This window comes from Gymnoscopelus braueri, assembly GCF_963280865.1.
Source record: "Gymnoscopelus braueri genome assembly, chromosome: 21".
Taxonomy (NCBI): Eukaryota; Metazoa; Chordata; class Actinopteri; order Myctophiformes; family Myctophidae; genus Gymnoscopelus; species Gymnoscopelus braueri.
In genome coordinates this window covers 26265961-26288465 of record NC_137623.1, presented here as the reverse complement: position 1 = coordinate 26288465, position 22505 = coordinate 26265961, and the positions used below count along the sequence as shown (strand labels likewise).

Below are 22505 nucleotides of genomic sequence, written 5' to 3'. Positions count from 1 at the left end.
TTAAAACCCATTTATATCGTGATGGTAAAAAAAATGTCAAGACATACAGTATAAACACTTAAATACACATATCAGGGGTCATAAAGTGTTTTGTGTGTAACTTACATGTGTTGTGAGGCATTGGGGAAGAATTCAGAGTACTGTGGCGCCGAGTCCTCCGGGCCATGCGGGGCAGCGTGGCTGATGACCATCATCACAGGACGGTGCGGGAACATCCTCTTGGACATGCGGAAGTAGTTGATGCTGTCGTTGGTGATCAGATCTGTGAAATAGTCCTGGAAGGACAAAAAGAGCTAGATCAACACTAAATAGAACAGCTTAGCTTAAAAGATTAGTATGGACGAGGGGCTGATAAGGATATGAGGGACCATTGAGTACACTACAGCACCAATCTGCCTTGCGTGTGTGTGTGTGTGTGTGTGTGTGTGTGTGTGTGTGTGTGTGTGTGTGTGTGTGTGTGTGTGTGTGTGTGTGTGTGTGTGTGTGTGTGTGTGTGTGTGTGTGTGTGTGTGTGTGTGTGTGTGCTTACGTGTGTGTGTGCATGTGTATGAGCAAACTGCTGCCTCATCAGTGACTGTGCAGGATTGGATGTGACACCATTCGATGGCGAGGGGGAGTCTGGTGCTCTTTCAACTGGTATGCTGTTATGACCACAATCTCTCCCTCCACTTCTCTCCATCTATGCTATCCATTCCCCTCCTCTCCCTTCATGCTATTGCACCATGTCGCTCTCTCTCTCTCTCTCTCTATCTCTCTCTCTTTCTTGTATGCACCAGCATGGGAGATGAAGGAATGTATTAATTAGAATAGCCTCAGAGTTTACCAGGGGTGGGGAGAGAGAAGGAGAGCAGATGACGAGAAAGGCATGCAGTCTCTGTGACCCCACAGTACATTTCTATTGACCACATTCCCATGGCTGCCACTTTGCTCTTACGTCGTACTCGGTAGTGTGGGTGAGAACCACCCAACCCCTAGCCTGGCTCCACCCCCTGAATCGCTTGCCTCGCATTCAGGGTCTGGTGACGGTGTCGAAGGCGGGGGTTTCTCGGTTGAAAATCTGTACGACGAATCGGGATCGGGATAATACAGTATGAACCAATCGCTAAAGAGTCAAACTTTGGCCACGCCCCCACCTCAGAAAACGTCTGCACTGAGAGGGTTTTCAGACTGAATAATGGAGTGAAACGAAATGAAAATTCAGGCTGAGTGTCAGGCTACCCAACCCCTACAGTATGATGTAAATACAGGGTAAAATGGCCATGCCCACACTACGGCCATTTCGAAGAAACAGAAAACACCATATTATGAGAGGACTACAGTCACATTTGGGTTTACGTTTGTGTATGACCTGGGAATTATGGGCAACTCTGGGGAGCTTAGACTCAGGAAGTTTGGCATTGTCTTATGACTGCCTTCCTATCAAAGCCTGATGCCAGGAGCACTGTAGGAGTATTTGACTTGCACAGGGTTACACCCTCGGCTAAAATCACGCGGCACTCGCCAAGATTCCACCGGCTGATTAGGCGTTCTACCTGCACGTTGGCACACAGCTGACACCGACAATGGGGAAAGGGGGTGATTTCCCTGAAATGTCAGGAGTGGGTTTGGATGATTTAGCCCGTGTCTATTAATAGTCATTTTTATGACCGTCCTTAATGGCCTGGCTGCACACACTAACACACACACACACACACAACACACAGGCTGGTGTATCACATGCACATGGCAAAGAAGCATTGCCATACTGGTTTCCTGTGGACTGCCAATGCGCCATAATCTGACTCATTGCCGCTAAGGGCTCTGGCAGGGCAAATGGAAGTGAGAGTGAGGAGAAACAATGGCTGGCCAAGTAAAACATGCGTCATTTGTAGATGATTGGTAGTACTGTAAGGGATACTTACGGTGAGCACGTAGCAACTCATCACTTCCAGTTTAACGTTCTCAGTCTGATTTATGCCGCAAACATTTATCTAAATGTTTGACCGTCAACATTCATCATTCAGATAGTGGTTTTAACTTAATTATATTATTTATTGCCTTGTCTGCTTATACTAAGCATATGGATTTAAAATTGATAAGAATAAATTGTTATCGCTGACATTGATAATGCTAGCATGCTGGATTTTCGTTTCATCTCCCTGCTGTCATGGAATGAGAGGAATGCTTTAGAAGTGGAGAGAGGCTGCTAAACCATTACACAGTGCATTATGGCGAGGACCCTAACCTCAAATATCTCAGCCTCCTCACAGGTGGAGAACTAGATGGAGTTGGATGAAATCATCTCACTGGGTGAGCAGCCACATCACATCACAATGACCCGGTGAGCCAACTGCACTCACCGTGACACGCTGAACTCCTCACCCTGTGGGACTCGGGTGTGGAGAAGGGGAGCCATCATTCTAGTGGTAGGTTAATGGGTTCTGGCAGGCGAGTGCTCATAGTGGGTCCATTTGGTCTCAAACCACAACCTGCTTACTGGGCCCACGTCTCGTAAACACCTTGCCCTCAGCTTGTGGGTAACTTTACACCTCGGTCTAACTCAACAAGCAAGTCATTTGGCATGGGAGTACCAGTCCAAACATTTGTTTGCCCATCCTTCAGGCAGACCATTTAAAAACTCGACTTGACATGTGCCCAAACCATGAAACCCCCCCTCGCGCATTCCTCATGCCCCCAGGACTACGCTACCTGGGAGGACATTGGCACAGAGCTGGGAAAAGAACCTGACAGCTCCTCCAAAAACATTGCGGGAAGATGGATGCCCGATGCCATGCGAAGCCCTGCAGTGCAAACACGTAGCCATCCCATCGCTCATACCCGGACTCTGACACTGGAATGGCAAAATGAACTTTTCCTCCTACATCTTCCTGCCATGGCAGCACGGAATCGCTCTGCCACTCTCATAGTGCAGAGGAGAGTGAGAGAGACAGTGGAAAGAGAGAGAGAGAGAGAGAGAGACAGTAACAAGGTGCAAGGTGGTAATTTCCACATGCAGCTCGGGTCCCCTATAAACATAAAGGTGTCTAAATGTTGTGGTAAGCCACACCGTAATAAAGAGACACTTTAATGCACTGCAGAACAAGTAGACGCCACTTCATATCAACACCTCCCCTTTCATCCTCCCCTGAGAATTCCAGTCTGGATCATAACACTCTTATAAGCCAAGCGGCTGTGATTTCTATTTTTATAAGTGCAGGGGAGTCGGGGGGGGGGGGGGGACCCTGCAATTAGTCAGGAGAAGACCTGACATTGGGTCATAAAGGTAAAAAACAAAAACGTGATTGAGTTAACGGCTCCCTTTGTAAGGGGTTGTGGGAACACACCGGCGGGCACATACCTTGGCATAATCGGCACCGTGCTTCTCCTTGAAGCCGTTTCGACAGACGGTGTAATTATAGAAGCGAGAATTTTTGATCAGTCCGACCCACTCGCGCCACCCGGGCGGGATGTAGCTGCCGTTGTATTCGTTGAGATACTTGCCGAAGAACGCTGCAGAGGAGAAGAGGAAAGTTTTAAAAACAGAGCTTCGAGAAAGGTCAACATCGATGTGTGCTGGGTTTTGGCACATTGTGCCATCTATCCATACAATCACTTTTTATTTTATGTTGCTGTGTGGGTATACTTGTGTGCATGAGTATAATGTCCCCCCCCCTCGGTCTTTACTACACAACCCTTCCCAGTACGCTGGGCTCGAAGCCAGCCAGTCCAGGAGAAGGCTAATTGTAGACTAACACATCAGCTCGAAAACCGCAGGCCACGCTGCAACCCACAGCACCCCATTGAGCTGCCCAGGCCAGCGCTTGCCCATCACTCATGCAGACACTGGCTGATGAGCCACGACAGGGACCTGGCACCCTGGCCGTGTTTGCATTTCTCACAGCAGACAGGCGGGCAGCGGGCAGAACAGGGCAGGGCGGGCAGGGCAGACTCTCTAGGCTTCCCGTAAAAATCTGCATTGACTAATAGTCCTGTTAGTAAGCCTCTCCGACCTACTTACTTACTTATGTATATATAAGTGGGCCAAGCAGGCCATTTGAGCGACTGCAGCATTGACTGATGGAACCCTGGTGGAAAAAGGGAACATGGGGTTCAACGTGGGATGACCTGTTATAACCTGAAAATTCATCTTTTCAAGGGTCTCCCTCCCTCCCTACCCTCTCTTCCTTCTCAGTCACGTATTGTATCATCCTTACTCTACTGGCATTTGTCTATCCTTACATTAGGATTATTTTCCTGTCACAACCGCATTATGACTTTGCCACTTCTTACAACTGGTTTCTTGTGATATTATCAAAGATGTTTAAACATCATGTTATTTGTTCTAGTCTCGTAATGACTATTTATTATTATTGTTTTATTATCATTTTTGTATTATTACATTGTTGTCACTTATTTATTTAATTGCCATTTATTTCCTCATTTATTTATTTATCTATTTATTTAGTTAGTTTATCAACTCTTCTGGCCTGTAAGGCCTTCAATTATTTACCTTTATATGTCTTTACTCAATTTATTGTGTTTATTTTATGTGGGTGATGTGGGTTTATTGGAAGTGATCTGTGAGTGAGTGGGTAGGTGGATGGGTAAATAATAGCCTTTGTGTATGTTGTACTGTATTTTGTATGTGATTGTGCCTGTACTTGTGTGCATTTGTGTGTATTTTGTGGAACCCCTTGAAAATGAGATGATTCATCTCAAGGGGCTATCCTTCAATGCATTGTTTAATATGCTGACCAAAATACGGGGCTTTTGTCTTCCCATTGCGTGTCTACCTACCCGTCCTGTAGCCGGTGTTGTTGAGGTACACGGCGAAGGAGCGTGGCTCGTTTTGGGCCTGCCAGGCTGGGGACGAGCAGTTCTCGTTGTTGGTGTAGGTGTTGTGGTTGTGGACGTACTTCCCCGTCAGCATGGAAGAGCGCGACGGGCAGCACATGGGTGTGGTGACGAAAGCGTTGGTGAAACTCGTGCCCCCGTCCTCCATGATCTTGCGAGTTTTATTCATCACCTGAAGAGAACCTGCGTTTTGGAGAGAGTGAGAGAGAGAGAGAGAAAGAGAGAGGGGAGAGTGAGGTTGACGCTGGGGAAACGCTTTGAATGTTCTGCAGAATTTCTGTTTTGAGTTTCGCCACACAGCTGTGACTAATACCGCAAAATTAAACCAGATAATATGCCAACACGTAGCACCCTGTGCCAAATGTTACTGTCTGTGGTATTTTTTCAACAGGAAAGAATCTTCTAAAAATGAAACACTGTTTATTTTATTCTCCTGTGGAAAAAAAACACCGACTAGGTGACGTTTTCTCAAAGCATCTTAAAATAGACAGCAGTAAACATAATCACAATCCATTATGAATGAAGTAAACACAGATAAAGCTATGCTGAGGCCCAGATGGCCCTTCTGCTCCAGCTTATGGCTTCCATTTAATATTTCATGTGCAGAAGAAGGCTACAACACGTTCATAAATCTTGGAGTGAATCCCACAGAAGATAATGAGAGAGAGAGAGAGAGAGAGAGAGAGAAGAGAAGAGAGGAGAGAGAGAGAGAGAGAGAGAGAGAGAGAGAGAGAGAGAGAGAGAGAGAGAGAGAGAGAGAGAGAGAGAGAGAGAGAGAGAGAGAGAGAGAGAGAGAGAGGCAAGAATGTAAAAATGTAACATTTATAAACCAGTTCCAGAGATGTGACTCTTACCCAGCTCAACATCTTGGTCGTCAGTCATGATGAGAATGATGTTGGGCCGTATGTTCCGGCGGTCCCTCTGGATGCGACCCCTCAGGCCCTGGGCTCTGGTGGTGGTGAAGGCCGAACTGCCTGGGGCCCAGTCCAGGGACAGGAGGACCAGCCAGGCCACACACTGCAGCAGCATGATGGCCTAAGACCGAGGGCGGGACACAGGCAGATGGTAAGATGGAGCGGAGAGGAGGAGGACTGGATGGAGGGTTGCTCGCTCACGCCGGTGGAGCTCTTACGGCCGCGTCTGAGGAGACAGAGGAGAGGAATCGGGGGTGGAGGGGGTGAGTACGGGTCAGAGCCACACATCCAGATCAGAGCTCTGCAGTTGAGAGGTTTGCGTGCGATGGGGGCATGGTACAAAGAGGAAATAAAGAGCAAGAAAGGAAACATCAAACTATAAGTGGGAGTAAAAAAGATTCCCAGATTCCCTCTGAGAGTATGTCAGCGTATTTACTTCAATGACAATAATGACGTCTTCTCACAAATCACCCTCAAACTCAACAATATCAATCAGCAGAGAAACCAAAGGGAGGGTTTCCCCCTCGAGTTAAGAGACCCTTAAAAGTCCACCAAGAAATATGTCTCTTAACGTATCCAACATGTGTTGCATGTTGACTGAATTACACTCGCCACTCGAAAAACTATCTCTCATCTTCGACTCTCCTGTCCTAGTCTGAACTAACAAGTAAACCACAGCAAACCATCAAAACCGACTTCCACACAATAAACAGCAGAGCGCAACGAAGGTCTAGAAAGAAACCGATCTCACCCTGGAGGATTCCACGAGTCTCATGTTGCAACTTTCCTGTGTATTATTCCTCTATGAGCACGCATTCACCCTAGACAGGCAAGAGTCTGACTCTCTCTTCCTGTGCGAGATAACAGACACACACAAACACAGACACACACACACACACACAACCAACCAACCACACAGTAGTGCACGTTAACTCCAACTGCCCATCATATCAACCGCAGAGCTCTTGTTTGGGGCCCAACTTGTGCCGAGGCCACGCCATTGGCTGGCCCACACTCAAAACACCCACGAGAGAGCCAATCGCGGTCCGCCCACCACCTGTCACTCAAACGTCACCCCCTGGCGAGTCAAGCGTGACAGAGGGCCTGTGGGGAGGATGGGACCACAGTTGGGGGACAAGGGAGATGGGCGTCCCAGGGGAGGGAGGGGTTCCGCTACATTAACCCCATGCCACTGTCGCCAATCACAGGTTTACACTGAGTCATCCTAGCCCTTCGTGGCCCCTCTCCTCACTTGGACGCACGCACGCACGCGCGCACACACGCACAGAGAGAGAGAGAGAGAGAGAGAGAGAGAGAGATAGCCAGCCAGCCAAGGACAGTGGACAACATCTCAATGTCATGCCTTGTCATAAAAAGTCTAAATAACCCAAGGCTCAACACACAGCTCACTATAGAAAGAGGAGACTCTTTTTTTTAATAGTGATCCCAAGACAGAGTCCTCCATGCCATATTTTTTTGTATTTAACCTAATTTAGCCAATTTACAATTTACAAGATGGAAATAAACAGCCTGACCTCTGGTAAACCATCAACAGGGTAAGCGGTCAAGTAAATAGAATGCCAAGAAAACAACCACGTGCTACAAAGCAACTATGATAGCAGGTAGACATCAAACCTAGCATGTATCTACTGTATCTATATGCTCAGCATCTATGAACGAGTAAACAACGTACATCAGGATATCAAAACCAGCATCTATCTAAATAGGCAACGCTGATATAAGGAAATAAGGAGCAGGGATGCTTGGGTGATGCTAGCCCCCATATTGCTCTATACACGTATCAAATGTTTTCTGACCGGGGTGAAATAGGACAAGTAATTACATACAATATTAAAAGTTTACGACATTATTGAGTATCTCAGAGCGTGGCATGTGGGTGGATGATGAACCACACTGTACTAATGACTACTGCATGAGTGCCTTATGGGCTGTGGTCTCACTCAGTGGCACCATGCCGCTTCTCCATTGTGAGTTAATGGCATGGAAAACGAACACCTGAGACCGGCCTCCGCCCTTTCTTTCCGTCCAAGTTGAGCACACAGGGGATGGTGCCCGACTGATTTGTTGGCAAATGCAAAATAAGAATACATGGAACCCATCAGGTTGCATTTTAAACAAATACAGAATATGCTCTTTTATTACACTATACTGCTGTCTATGCAAACTCTACGCCAAATGTCTAAGACATTCTGGAAAAGAGCATCAGCTGAAGTAAAACACATTTTAAAAGTATAACATTTAATATAATGTCATTTGTCGATCATTCTATAATTTAAATATAGTATAATCTGGATATATATGAAACGGTTTATTTTCTTCACTAAAACGAGGTTGTTTCAAACAAGCTGTTGAGGAAGACACGCAAAGATGGATGAGGTCACGGGTAATTTGCTACGGCCAATGAAATTGTACAGAAGGCAAAGGGCAGTGAGATCATGACCAGGGGGCTGGTCCTGGCGTTTCCACATGTCTAACGTCTGTCCCAACACACACACACACACACACCCTAAACAGACGCAGCTTACATCGGCAAACCCTGCAACACCTGCTCTCAGTGATGCGTCTAACAGATGGACCTGTCATGAGATGACAGGTGAGAACACCCCAAACGTATGGCACCCTTCCAAAACAAATATAAAAATGAAAATTAGGTGAGAAAAATCATGTCTTAGATACGAGACTCTCCCATTTCTTATCTTTACCTTTTCCTCCAGTTTGATGGGTTCTCGTGATAAGCATTGCTTCAAATGGAGCTTTAAGAGCTTTTTTGGAGAGTTTTGCAGACAGGCAGTGTCCGGGCCAGCCTGCCCAGTCATCCTGACAGCCCAGTGCAAACACTGGCGCTGTTTGGACAAACCCCCTCCACTCCCCCCCCAAACCCCCTCCCTTCCAGCACAGGGTGGCAGAGTGCACAGACCTTCACACCGGATAACACACACCCTACATACACCCATCCTACACAACCTACTGTACAAACACACCGAGGCACACACTGACACACACTGACACACACACGCACATATGCGCAGGCTGTACTTCCACTCACTCCCCCCAAAAAAACACGCACTCCCGCTGTGAGCCAGCGAGCATTGCCGACTCCTCCTACATAACTCTGAACAATTCCCACTCACTGAAACTAAAAGTTCATAATCTGTCTCTCTCTCTCTCCCTCTCTCGTTGACAAGCTGTGGAAGACCTTAAAACCAATGGAAAGCTGGTCAGCCAGGCAGCCTGTGTAATATTAGCACCCAGCACACATTCAATTTGACATGCCAATGATTCCCAGCAATAGCCTTTTCATGTGACTCGTGGAATTGAGAAAACAGACAAGGAGTTTCATTGTGCCATTTGATACAAACCTTGTGGTGCTAATGGGGTTAGCCTCAGTGATATCAATAGTGACACTGTCTTAAATGACTTGGATAGCTGGGTTAATAAAATAAGGAGTGACCCATGTGATATGGGCTGAAGTGACGAAGGCAAAGTGATACAGCTGTGGCCTCCCTGTCCTCTAGGTCGTCTCCTGTTCTAATTCAATTTGACCTGATCCTCTTCCACTTTCCTCTCTGGGTCGCCTAAAGTTCGTCTTTGACCCAAACTCTCTCTGACACGTGCCTGAAAAGGTACACCTACATTGTCAACAGCTATCAGGTACGCTATTATACACAACAAGGTGATGCCACTACTCATTCACCGTAGCATCTCTAGCTTACTTTTACAAGTACATAATATTATTTTACAGTAACTACAGAATTTCAAGTAATCCATTCGTTTCATGAACTCGGTTACTTACTTACTTAATACACAAAGATAGCTGATCTACAAGCAAACAATGTGTCGCAACACATTGTGAGCTGGCACAAATATTTAAACACAGTGGACCTCCTAAAGCAGTGCCCTGGTATCAGAGTGGACTGACATACCAGACCGTTCTCTGCCTCATGCAGGCAAATATCTTCGCCAGCATCCCACTGGCTGGAGGGTTGGTGTAGAATGTGTCAGTCAGGAGTGCTATGGTCCGTGGTATTCTGGAGCTCACACAACTTATGGGATAACACAGTCTCTTCAACACAAAACCAGCAGCCGTATCATATCCGGTATGGATGAAATATCGCAATCAGACTGTGACTGCTTTAAAGTAGACAGAGGTCTACTGGCGTTTGGCTAAAATCCTTTTGAGGGGGAGGGGGGCTGTAAAACAGTCTATATCATGACATATCATGAACTATGAAGATTAGGGAACAGATTTTGCCCAAATCTACGAGTAAAGGAGAGGTTTTAGATTATAAATTTCTTACAGTATGATTAACAGAGTGACAGTGTTATACTATCTATCATATATGTTCATTTGATTTGATTTATTTAGACGTCATAATTAAACGAAAAGTACATGGTATGCATGCTTTTCACATAAAAGAACACATCAACGATAAAAACACAATAAAGTCAAAGACTTTACCTCTAGCATCTCGCATTTTGGCTCAGCCAGGGACGTCAGACACAAGAGATAGCTATTACACACACACACACACACACACACACACACGCTATTGTTGCCTTTTCTGTGTATACCGCATACACAGTATATGACTAAACCATGCATGCGTCATTACATCTCCTATTTTTTTACTGCCTCATCCCACTGCTATTTTGTAACAAGCATCTTATGTATATCATGCACCTTATATTTTATTTCACAGTGCCATGTTGATATCTGATCAGTTTTTCTGTTTTATAAAAAAAATAAAAGACACCTGTAACATGTGACATTGTGATGTGACAATAAAGATGAGTTAAATAGAGCTCCCAATGTTAAACACAAAGTTTTATTTTACAGCAAGAAACAATAAATTCTGAATAACTTCAAGAGTCTTTTCATGATTTATTTTTTTCATATTTTGGGGTCATTCTCTTTAGCTGAATTTATTCATAGCATCCAGCTTGATGGCAGCAGAACAGCCCTCTATACATCTGGAGAACAGACAAGAGGCCCAAGAGGCCCAAGTCAGAGGACTAGGGTGCACAGTGTTCCTCATTCCTCATTGTTTCGGAGGATTAGCGCTAATGACCCTTTAAATGAGCTCTTACTGTACTCATCAGGCTTAAGCTGGGGGGAGAATATTGGGGACGGACGAGAGGAAAGAAAAGGGCTCGGGGGGTTCAAAGGAACCAAACAAAAAGGGCACTATGGACTTTTCAGTCTTACACACAGCTGCCAGAGAGGTAAAAAATGCGCAATTTTCAGATTAATGGCCATCAAAAACAAGCGACCTTTAGCGCACCTCAACACCCCTGTAATCTTTACGGTACTTTCATGGGGTTTTCTCTCTCTAAGCCCATTCACTGGCTCCCTTGCAGCACGTGACAGCAGGGCTCAAAGTCGTTTGGTGTGGCCATGCTGACAGCTGTGCCTTGCTTGTACTGCAACATCAAACATGCTGGAGTCAGGAGGAGTTGCTGTTGGTGTAACCCACTCAGAACAGGGCTGGTTGGTGGTTGTGCCCTGCGGTTAGGGCCTCCAACCACACACCCTTCTGCACCCTGACCGTCCTCTGACCCGCGTGGTAATGTGGCTTTGATGGTGGCTAGTTTAGCCTAACCTCAGCCACCTGGGGATACCCACACACAGGGGTTAAGAGGGGAGAGGGGGGCTACAGGGGTAGAAAAATAGTGGGGGATCAGAAAGAGAGTGAGAGAGAGAGAGAGAGAGAGAGAGAGAGAGAGAGAGAGAGGAGGGCAACAATTAAAAAGCAAGGTGGGTAATTTTTACGGAAGCATTTTTCTCTGGCCACGGTGCGCAACACGACAAACAAAGACAGCATTTTGGCTTTGGGTGCTGTTTGCTCAGCGCCACGTCCTTTGCGATTATCAATCATAGTTGAAGAACAATAGAGACATGCTGTAAAGGGATGACACCAGAGGAATTCTTCTGTAAAACAACACCGACTGATGGCCACATGTCAATGTGTATGTACCCTCAAAGAAAACTGCGGTGGCAGTAGAATTCCTCAACCGTGTACATGGTTCTGCCTGTGGACATTGGTTCTTGTTGAGGTTTGGTATGTGAGAGGGTTTCACATTCCTAAAAGAAGATGCTAGTCAAAACCCAAAACAGAATATGGTCAATGGACCTCTAAAGTAAATCAGTCATACATAAAGACCCTCGCCATTAAGGACAATGGCCATTTCAAAGCACCTCAAATCCCCTCTCTTTTCTTTCCCCCTCGTTCTCTCTCTCGCTCCCACTGTTTGTTCGGTCCATCTACGGGGCGGCCAAGTCACAGAGGAACAATGGCGATGAGAGGGGTATTAAAGCCTGATGGCATAGTTCAAATTCTATTGGCTGTTCTGAGTCTATAGTTTAGCAGACCACCAGTAACAGCAAAGATCCTTTTGTCATGCGAGAAAGAGCGACAAAGGTAAAAGAGGGGTACATGCATGAATGTAAAATGAGAGACAAAGAAAACACTGTTGGAAGAGGTAGAAGTATGCGGCGCAGTGGGGAAAACAAGTGTAGGTATCCTGATTTAGCCTCAAACCAGTGCTAAAGGTTTTCATGGCAAGTGAAGCTTAAGGCCTGATTACTCTCGTTCGATTTCTAAGGGAGAAAAAAAATGATTACGAAGCGGCCTTAGGTTAATATTGAGGTTAGTCCAAATGTTTCTCTAATCCGAGGGAATTTGGCCTCTCTGCCGCCACGGGACCTGATGAGGGCCCTTTACACTGAGGAGCGCCTGTGTTGCGACCCGCCGTGCCCGGCAGGCCAGGGGCAGAACGCATGTGCCCGCCAAGACCCGCCTGTCAGCCTCGCCGCGCTCACTGAAGGAGAGCACTGTCCCGATACACTCACTTGCCCGCGTGTACACACTGGGAACGGTCTCATACCTTGGTGTTTTCAGACTCTTAAGGTCGTTGATTTGTTTGACCAAAAAAATGGCCAAATTGGTGTAGGCACTCGGACTAAATTCCAGCGAGAAATTCAAGCGCGAGTGTGGAGTGGTGGGAGGGAGAGATCAATGAGTCTTTGTTTTCGGGGATGTTTACTGAAAAAAATATGAAAAAACATAGCAACACACACACACACACACACACACACACACACACACTGCTCTTCAATTTGACGGCCATATATCTGAGTCTTAACCTTAAGCTTTGCATGTCTCAAACAAGCAACCTCAGAAAATTAAAACGTCACGGCGATCATGATCCCATGACCTGTGGTTCTTGATTTGGGTGCTTACCAGTGGTCACTCCGCCGCTAGAAGAATGGCGTCGATTCAGTGAAATGTGAACCTGGCCCGGGGGCACGCCTTGCCCTGAGTTAAACCCCTTGTCCATCTCCCCTGAGCGGGTAAGAAACCCTTTGTAGTGCCAAGGCTGCCAGGCCACGCCATCATTAATTATGGATGCATGTAAATATATAATTAAATGAATCCTGGTCCCACAGACTTCAAAGTTAAGAGTGGCTTGTGGGTTACCAGGTGGTCTGCTGGGAATCATGAGGGGCTTCTCGGGAACGCTAAGAGGGAAATAATTAAAACACACATTTCAGAAAGGCTGTATGTATGTGTGTGTGTGCGTGTGCGTGCATGTTTTACATGGTACCTCTAACCACAAGCTTTCACGTTTGCATCTTTTACCAATGGGGATTAATGCTAAATCATGTGATGGTAAAGTCAAAACAGTGATGTATTACGTATAAAGTTGGCGCGTTATCCTTCGGCTCATTGCCTCAACATCACCTTTCAGATCTCTTTATTTCTTTGTTCTATGATAGAGTATCGCCGCAGACTGATTACATTATTTAAGGTGGATTGACAAGTTGGGAAAACATATTTATCACATCAAAGGATGAACGAGAAGGAAACCCACCCAGCGACGTGACATTTCAATTCACTGTGTGATACCACAGACATAACTGGAATCGCAATCTGAGGAACAGCAGCCATGGAAAAATGGAATGAACCAACATCTCAGCGTTTCTATTCTATTCTGAGCCATGAATGGAAACGATTAGAGATAGGGGACCTGAGATGAATAAAATACAGGTCATTAATATTCCTGCTGCTCCCCTCTTGTCGAACCCCACACTCCCATCAGAAAACACTCTATCAGGGCAAGAAAGAGAGAGGAGGGGAAGAGAGAGAGAGAGAGAGAGAGAAAGAACTGCTCGCTCACGGGTGGCTTTCTCGTCTCTCTGCCACATGTCAAATATGGTGCGGATAAAATATTCTTTCAGCCACAAAAGAGAACTATGGCAAATTGCTTCAATGGGTTTCCACTGAGGTAATTGTCAAGAATAAAGAGATTGACTTTTTCTTTTTTTTCCATGAAATCAGCAGCACAGAGCGAGTGCAACGGGTTTGGGGGATTTGCTTTATTTATCTTTTTATTTTTGGTTCAGGCTCAGTGTTCTAACCCACTTCAATAGTCCTGGAATGTTTTCATACCAACTACCGACTTGAAAAGAGTGGCAGAGTGGCATTGCATCAACATTTCAATCCCCTTTCATGTACAACATGACGTTCTTTCTCGAGGCAGAGAGGAGGGGGTCTGTGTTTTGCATTTAAGGCCTAAACCGTAATGAGCCATTAGGAAGAAACAGGGTCCTTGCATGCCTGTAGGCCCGGGTTACTCATTGACAATGAACACAAGAGATGACTCAATCTGTATTAGTTTAGAGAATTAATGGCCAACACGGATGGTGCAATGATTAATGTGGCCTTCTTTAAGGCCACTTGTTGAACAGATTTGTCAAAGGCAGGGCAATTGTTTTCATGTACAATGCAGCAAATTTGGTTTCTTCCAGTGTGTTGGGAGAGAGAGAGGGTGTGTGTGTGTGTGTGTGTGTGTGTGTGTGTGTGTGTGTGTGTGTGTGTGTGTGTGTGTGTGTGTGTGTGTTTGTGTGTGTGTGTGTGTGTAAAAGTGAGTCTTTAACAGACAACCTGATATGGTTACATTTTTAAAAGTCGTATACTGGAAGCGTGTTTACATCACCTTACTACACCACGAATACCACAAAAATGAAGTTCAACTGGGTTCTTGTAACTCTAACATGGTGCTTAAGGCAAAAAAAGCTTTCAGAGACTGAAGTCAAACACAAAGGGGACAATTTTAACATAAAGACTGAAAAAGACAATTGATTCATGTTCCAGAGAGAAGCTTTGAGCAAGTTTGTATTGCGTTCTTGACAGAGTTTGAGTTCTTTCGTGAGTTTGTGTGTAACGATGTGCATTTTCAGTCGACGGGCGAAAGAAGACAGCAGTTCAGTCAGCAGAAACCCCAGGCGAGAGTACTGCCGCAGCTGGAGCGTGAAATGCTACACCAACGAAATGTAGAGCATGTGCAGGCCTATTCTCTGGAAACCATAGACACACATAGAGCATGAGAACCTAGGCTGTGTGACCCTGGATGCCATAAACAAACTCTTCCATGAGTGTGACATACACCAACACATGATACCGCTCATAAAATGCGTCCAACCGATTGCACCTGCCCTCCTTGTGTACTGTATGTCGTACATGCTAGCCTATAGGAGTCTTTCACTCTCTCTGACAAACATGCAAGTGTAAGACACACACACACACACACACACACACACACACACACACACACACACACACACACACACACACACACACACACACACACACACACACACACACAGTCAGACAGACAGACATCCCTAACCTGTAATTTGTACTCAAGGGGGCTCTCATTCCATTGCCCTTGGCTCAATGTGTGTGGCTTTCCAAAGCGTGCAATAACGTAATTTGTAATTCAATTAACTTTATCTTTCCTGGCAAAAGTTCTGGCTCCTTCCTCTACATCTTAAAAAAAACTGATGACTACTAGAGAGCTCCCATATATTACACAAAGCATCAAATATGCAGCTTAGCTTACCTCTCCAAAATGCTGCCATTCCAACGCAAAGCTGGGAGGAATGCAGTCAATATAGCACCGCGGTATATTCAAGAGGCACCAGAAAACACAAGTGTAACTCAGCTGAACTAACCGCGGGCATTTCAGGGCAAACAAAGCAGAGATAACACATCAAGCTGGACCTTGGCAGGATAAACAAACTGCCTTGAGAGTTGCTCAGCGACTCACTAGTAAACAGCCGGTCAAAGATACGATTATGCCGCATCCACGCCGCACAGAGAAAGAGACTGCTCTGGTCAAGAAGAAAAAACAGGACCAGAGGCTACTAGTTCCTATAGTTCTTAGTAGTTCTTAGTACCACATGGCCACAGGCACACACACACACACACACACACACACACACACACACACACACACACACATGCGCGCACAGAGAGACAGACAGTGGAGGGGAGAGCTTGGCAGAGGCTGAATGTGTTTGCCCGCTCCGGGGGAGAGGTGGAAGAAAAGGCGCAGAGGAGCTGAAACAAACGCATGCTGGCTTCTATTAGCGGAGCCGCGGAGCATGGGGATGGATGGGGTGAGGAAGAAACTTATTCATTCCTCCCAACCCTCCCCTTCTAAAACCCTTTCTATCCCTCCATCCCTCCCTCCCCATTATCTCCATTCTGGAGGGAGCGGCAGATGAAAGGGACGAGGACCCCCCCCCCCCCCATTCCCCCCCCAGGGGCAGCACTTCTCCCTCAAACCTCAGGACGATGCATTCTGACGGCTGCTTAATTGTACGTGATCCAGGCAGGGCTCCTTTCTCTTTCAAATCTAAAACAGATTGCTTCTCCCCGGGGAGCGGATTATTGGACAAGAGGGATGACAAAGCAGGGACAGTGCAGCCCTCCGGGGTGGGGGGATACTTTGTGTATGTGTGTACACACACACACACACACGTTTTGCTACGTTGCTCTCTCGTGTGCATGCCTGCGCCGCAAGGAAGATTATAATATACTGAGATTGCATGCGTTTCAAGCACACTGTGTGTGTGTGTGTGTGTGTGTGTGTGTGTGTGTGTGTGTGTGTGTGTGTGTGTGTGTGTGTGTGTGTGTGTGTGTGTGTGTGTGTGTGTGTGTGTGTGTGTCGAGACGTGAGTGTGACGAGACAGTATGTGTGGAAAGTAAAGCCTGCTCGTTCTCTGACTCACCACCACTTGGGTAAGCAACTGCACTCCAATGAGTCCTCTCTCTCTCTCTCCCTTTCTCTCCCTCTCCTACCACTCCCTCCTCCACCCAAGCCCCCCTCGATTCCTTGTTCACATCTCCCCCTTTTTTCCTCCTTCTCTCTCCTCTCATCTCTGCCCCCCGCCCCTTGCAGCCCATGCTGCATCCACGTGCAGTGATCTTTGAATGAGAGCTGCTCCGGACCCCGTGAAAATAAGACTCACTTGCTCTCTCTTTGTTTTCTTCTTTGATTTCATGCACTCTCACCCACTCTCCTGCACTTTCTCCACTCCATCCATTAATAAATAAAAAATAAATGAAATAAGAATAAGAAGGATCTGGGGGTGCACGTTTGGAAGACGGTTGCCGGTTCCTTCATAGGTTGAGCTACCATCCAGAGTTCCAGAACACAGGCGTGTGTGTCTTAACTGGCCATGATCTGATGCTGTAGAAAAGAGAGGAAATGCTGGCACGGGAGAACGTAGTGGCCGTGTGCTCACTTCGCTCCATTTAGTTAACACGTGAAGGTGTGTTGGAGGATTAGCAAATTCCTCCCAGCGATGAGGTGGATGTGATGTTTGCCTGCCCTGACCTCCACCGCATCCAACAGAGACTGAACAAACACTTGGGGGTGCTATTGTGAGTTCCCAAACACCCCCAAAATAGCTCCCTGCAGTGCGAGCGTGCCCGTGTGTGTGTCTTTGTGTGTAAATGTGCGCGTGCACATGCGTAAAGCACATGCTTGTGGGCATTCATGCGTGCAAGGTAGATTTCCCTTGAGCCGTGCTGGTAAAAGCAGAGGACGCTCGTCTCTATGTCAGCCTGCATTTGGAAGCATATCTTAACTCCATATCACTGTTTGAACAGCGAGGCACAGTGAGGCAACCGAGAAAGTGGCTGACTCATCTAAAGATAGCCTCTCCGGATCCCACATAAATAAAGCATGCCATGAGCTCAGTGCTCAAATACTGGTCATTTGCAGAGATAGGACTGTGTATTCTGCCTGAGTGCTACCATGCAATCAGTCCTGTGTGAGCAACACTATCATTAAGCCCTTGAGATAAACAAGAGCTTTGAGCAGAGGGTGGTTTAGGAAACCTTTTCTTAACGCACTCTTCCATGCGTGAGGTGAGAGTGACACACACACACACACACACACACACACACACACACACACACACACACACACACACACACACACACACACACACACACACACACACACACACACACACACACACACACACACACACACACACACACACACACACACACACACACACACGATACTGGTGGTTAAAAGATAAACAGAATCATGTTTGGATTTGCACAATGATTTGCACAAAGCTTTGCATAATTCATATTCTCTTGCGCCAACTGATGTCAAATAAAAAACAAAAAACAAAGCCCAAACGCACTAAACTTTCACAAAACCAAAAAAGTGAGAGGGGAAAAAAAGACAATTAGTAAACTTGAGTTTGAGCAGAGCACAAATTGTGGCAAAAGATTGCTCAATGTAAGACTAACGTTTTGACATCGCATATTCATCAGTGCCTCTTTTTCAACATTTCTGCATCACATCCCCAGACTTCTTCTTCTGCTTTTTATAGACCACCACTTTCCCTCCAGTCTCCCAGGAATATGGAAAGTCATTTGAAAGACTTCCCATTACACTGCATCCAACAGAGACCCTGGAGCAGGGATCTGATGCTAGATATGTGGCATCTCTCACAGCAGAGCATAAGGGGCATTCTGTAAAGATCAAATTGTGACTTGAAGAAGCAGAAGCAGAAAAAGAAGAAAACCTTATGGAAAAAGAGGGCAGTGCCGCGTCAAACATGTTCCTGATTTGGAGTTCATAAAGGAGAAAGATGTGGGGAGGTAAAATACTTTACATATGTGCCTCCTAAGCCTGCTCCGAAGAACTGCGCCGCTAGCCAGCTCACGCACACAGGACACTCTTAGTACTAAATCAATCTGCTTGTAGTATTTCTGACAGTTATACATATTAGAACTCAGGCATTGACATGATGCAGACTTATAGACTCTCTGTGTTTTATGTCCCTCTCATAGAGCTTATTTAGTCTGACTATTTTGAGATACATTTCTTTGCTCTTGTTCATCAGTCAGCACCTATGAGGTCATTCAGGATGTCTGAGAACTCTGATTCACTGTGGTTGGCATTCACATACACACACACGCACGCATGCACGCGCCAGCGCGCTCGCACAGGCACACACACACACTTTTCCATTTGTAGGAATAACACTTAGCATTGCACAACGTGGCCGCAAATTCCACCTCTTCCCTCATGCCATATCTATCAGAACAATGTTATTACGCCAGCCTTTGCGTTCAAACACACTCTTGCATGCACACAGACACACAGACACACACTCACACACACACACACACACACAGCTCAGTAGATTCGAATGACGGCAAAGCAGCTACTGGGAAAACGTTTGTCTTGGCAAGCCTCTGCCCCCTGGACCCTCACGTTATTTGCACCAGCTGCTCACGTTGTTTGCAGCACAGTGACGCTTGAAAGGACCTCCCTTCCCTCTAGGACCAGTTGGCGCTGTTCTTAAAGTCGATGCCCTCCTATCAGAAAAAACACTGAAACACTGCTGGCTGGAACTGGCCTGTGCCAGTGGGTTTGGATGGACAGACAAGACAGGCGGGTGGGGTGGGTTGGGGGGAGGTTCAACGATACAGAACGTAAAGATTGACTCAGTTCAGGTCTTAAAGCGCACAGAGCCTGTCGATCCTCTGCAAAACCTTTGCAGAGTCAGGGTCTGGCAATGCGTGGAAATCTGAACCATTCCCGTTCCGTTTTACGCTAATTGTGCCCGGTACAACCAATTGGCGGTAGCCTTTGAACACGACCACAGCATAAGCTCGCCATTTAGGAGGGAAACTAGGTCAGAGGGAGAGATTGTGCAGTTCGTATGGGCCGGTAGGTACGCACAGAGAGCCCATACAACACATGCGAACAGTGAGAAGTCACTCGCATGGATCTCCATAACAGCGGGACTTTAACAACTGAGGCTGAACTCAGTGACTCCTGCAACAAACACTAGTCGCATATCAAGTGGAGGTGAAACGCTTTCCAGCTGAAGGGCTGGGATGAAAGTGGTCTAGCATCACTTAAAAGCATAATTATTTACTATCCATTATCAGCTAAATTATAATTAATTTGTCATTACCCTGCTCATGCAAACCATCACAACACACGCGCAGGCACACACACACACACACACACTTGCTAAAGAGCAGCAGCTATCAGAATCTACCAGTGGTTTCGTTAAATTCTTCAAGTAACAGGCAGGAAGTGTAGCTATGGCTGATTTACTAAGGTAAACACATATTCACACAACAGCAGCTTTCACCCATACAACCTCCTCACTCCTCAGTCCCGCTGCTGTTCACAGTCTTTCACAGCTGCACAATCTCCATTCGCAAACACCTAATACACACATACACACACTCACACACACACACACACACACACAGGTTCACATACATGCACGGCACGCACACTACACACACACAGTGCCTGGAGCTGGGTATAAATACTATACATCATATTCCCACTCCATTGGCAAGTTTCCCTTCTCACTTGAGTTGAGCTAAATAGCTGAAGTGAGGCGTACATTCGCTGCGTCTCTCTCTCTCTCTCTCTCTCTCTCTCTCTCTCTCTCTCTCTCTCTCTCTCTCTCTCTCTCTCTCTCTCTCTCTCTCTGGTGCAGCTCTGACAGTTTGTGCGGAAAATGCTCTTCAACAGCCCATCCATTTAGGCTACACTGACACCGTCTGCCAAGAGTGCACTCTGAATTAGATTTATGAAAAGTCTTAACTGGACTGATGTGAAGGGGTGTTAAATGCTACACTGAGTTTGGGGAATGGACATTAACCAAACCAGTGGTTTTTGGTTTTCTATTTTAGGCACCCTCGAAGAAACTAATAAAAAATGAAGGAGGAGAAGCCTGAATCGTTTTCTTCAGGTCATGCGAGAAAAAGCCATTATTTTAAGTCTGAAAACTGACGATTTTTTTTTTACCACAAATGTGTACTTCTTGGTGTACTGTAAATATGATTCGTCACATGCAGACGGCTTGGGTAAAGCCATCAGAATGGGTAGGAGAACCACGACTGACACCACAGTCGCTCATGTACTTAACTTTTCAGAGGGGTCAACAGCATGATTCTCTGATACCATTAGTGTTCAAGCCCAAAAAACATCCAAGCAAAAAAACAACAACAAAAAAAAAAAACAGAAGACAAGAGAAATTCAGTGGTTGCTTATGGGCAGAGGAGGCAAAACAAAATGAGATTAATGGAATGTACTGCCTTCTAATCCCCGGAGACAGAGGAATTTGTGACGGGGAGAATTCCTGTCATTCAAGGGGGTAAAACTTCTGCACACAGAGGGCTGCTGTGCTGTGTACAGGCAACACACTCACTCACACTCACACTCACACACACACACACACACACACACACACACACACACACACACACACACACACACACACCCCACACACACACACACACACACACACAGTTGGAAGTGTGCAGAAACACAGCAACACCACAAATCACTGCTGAGAGATACTCCACACAGCACTCTTATCTCCACGCTGTCAAAACCACACTCTTAATTCTGTGTAACGCCACACCAGGCAGACGTGTAAGAGGCAAAAAAAGCAGTAGGACAGTTCACAGTAATGCAAAGCAAAAGAAACAGAAAATAGTGAAAGAAAAGGAAAGTTGCACACACAAAAAAAAAAGTACCTGGAGGGCAGGAGAGCAGAGCGCTGGCAGGGTGAGAGGAAAGGCTAGGATTCCTCTCTCTCTCTCTCTTGGAGTTTGACTCTTCTCTTCTCTTCTGCAGCAAGTCTTCTGCCTCCACTCATGGAGAGGGGGGGGTTGAGTGAGTGCGTCTTCGGTGTGAGGGTTGCTTGGGATTGAAGAGTATAGAGAGGGGGGGGTCTATAGACTGTGGGACCACACAGCTCCTGGAAGACAACCTCTCTCCTCTAATCCTCTCTCCGATGTGATGACACTCTCTAACCTCGACCATCTGTTGAAACACGTCCCCGGGAGCGGTGTGTGCGAGTCGGCACCGTATGAGCTGTGTGTCAAGAAACCCCACTCCCCCTGGCCAATCACAGCCCGGCTGCTGGGTGGCTCCTTGCTGCCAGGAGGCAGGGACAAGGACACGGCACAGCGCAGGGGGAGACACACACTCACACACACACACACACACACACACACACACACACACACACGCACACACGACACTCTATAGGATGCAAGCAAGAAAACCCCCAGTCCAACGTAACTTGAGAGCCAGAGAGGGAGAAAGGGAGAGAGGGAGAGAGAAAGGAGGGGGAAAAGAGAGGGAATGGGAGGAGAAAGAGAGAAGGAGAGCGCAAAGAGAGTGCATGACTGAGAGGCAGGGTGGGGAGAGAGCACAGAAAGAGAGTACAGACAGAGAGAGAGAGAGAGAGACCGAGGGGACAGACTATGCCAAATTGACCGGTAATGCTACTTAACACACAGGTTTACAGAGTATATTCCTTTATTTCTCTGACCACCCCCCCCCCCCCCATCCGTATAACAGTGGCCACAGAATAAT

At 46.4% G+C, this 22505-nt stretch overlaps 1 protein-coding gene across 8 annotated transcripts in view; it reads right to left on the bottom strand.

Moving 5' to 3' along the window:
• The window catches only part of sulf1 (sulfatase 1), a gene marked incomplete at its 3' end in the record, with an annotated part of 43850 nt that extends 21890 nt beyond the window's left edge, over positions 1 to 21960 (bottom strand). For all 8 annotated transcript variants that reach the window (XM_080418029.1, XM_080418030.1, XM_080418031.1 and 5 more), the window contains exons 1-5: positions 21659 to 21960; positions 5688 to 5973; positions 4777 to 5016; positions 3338 to 3489; positions 106 to 275 (exon numbers count right to left, since the gene is read on the bottom strand). In XM_080418029.1, coding sequence (XP_080274155.1) covers positions 106 to 275; positions 3338 to 3489; positions 4777 to 5016; positions 5688 to 5862 — 737 coding nt within the window. In that variant the 5' untranslated portion in view covers positions 5863 to 5973; positions 21659 to 21960. The remainder of the gene's footprint in view (positions 1 to 105; positions 276 to 3337; positions 3490 to 4776; positions 5017 to 5687; positions 5974 to 21658) is intronic.
• Positions 21961 to 22505: the final 545 nt, after the last annotated feature.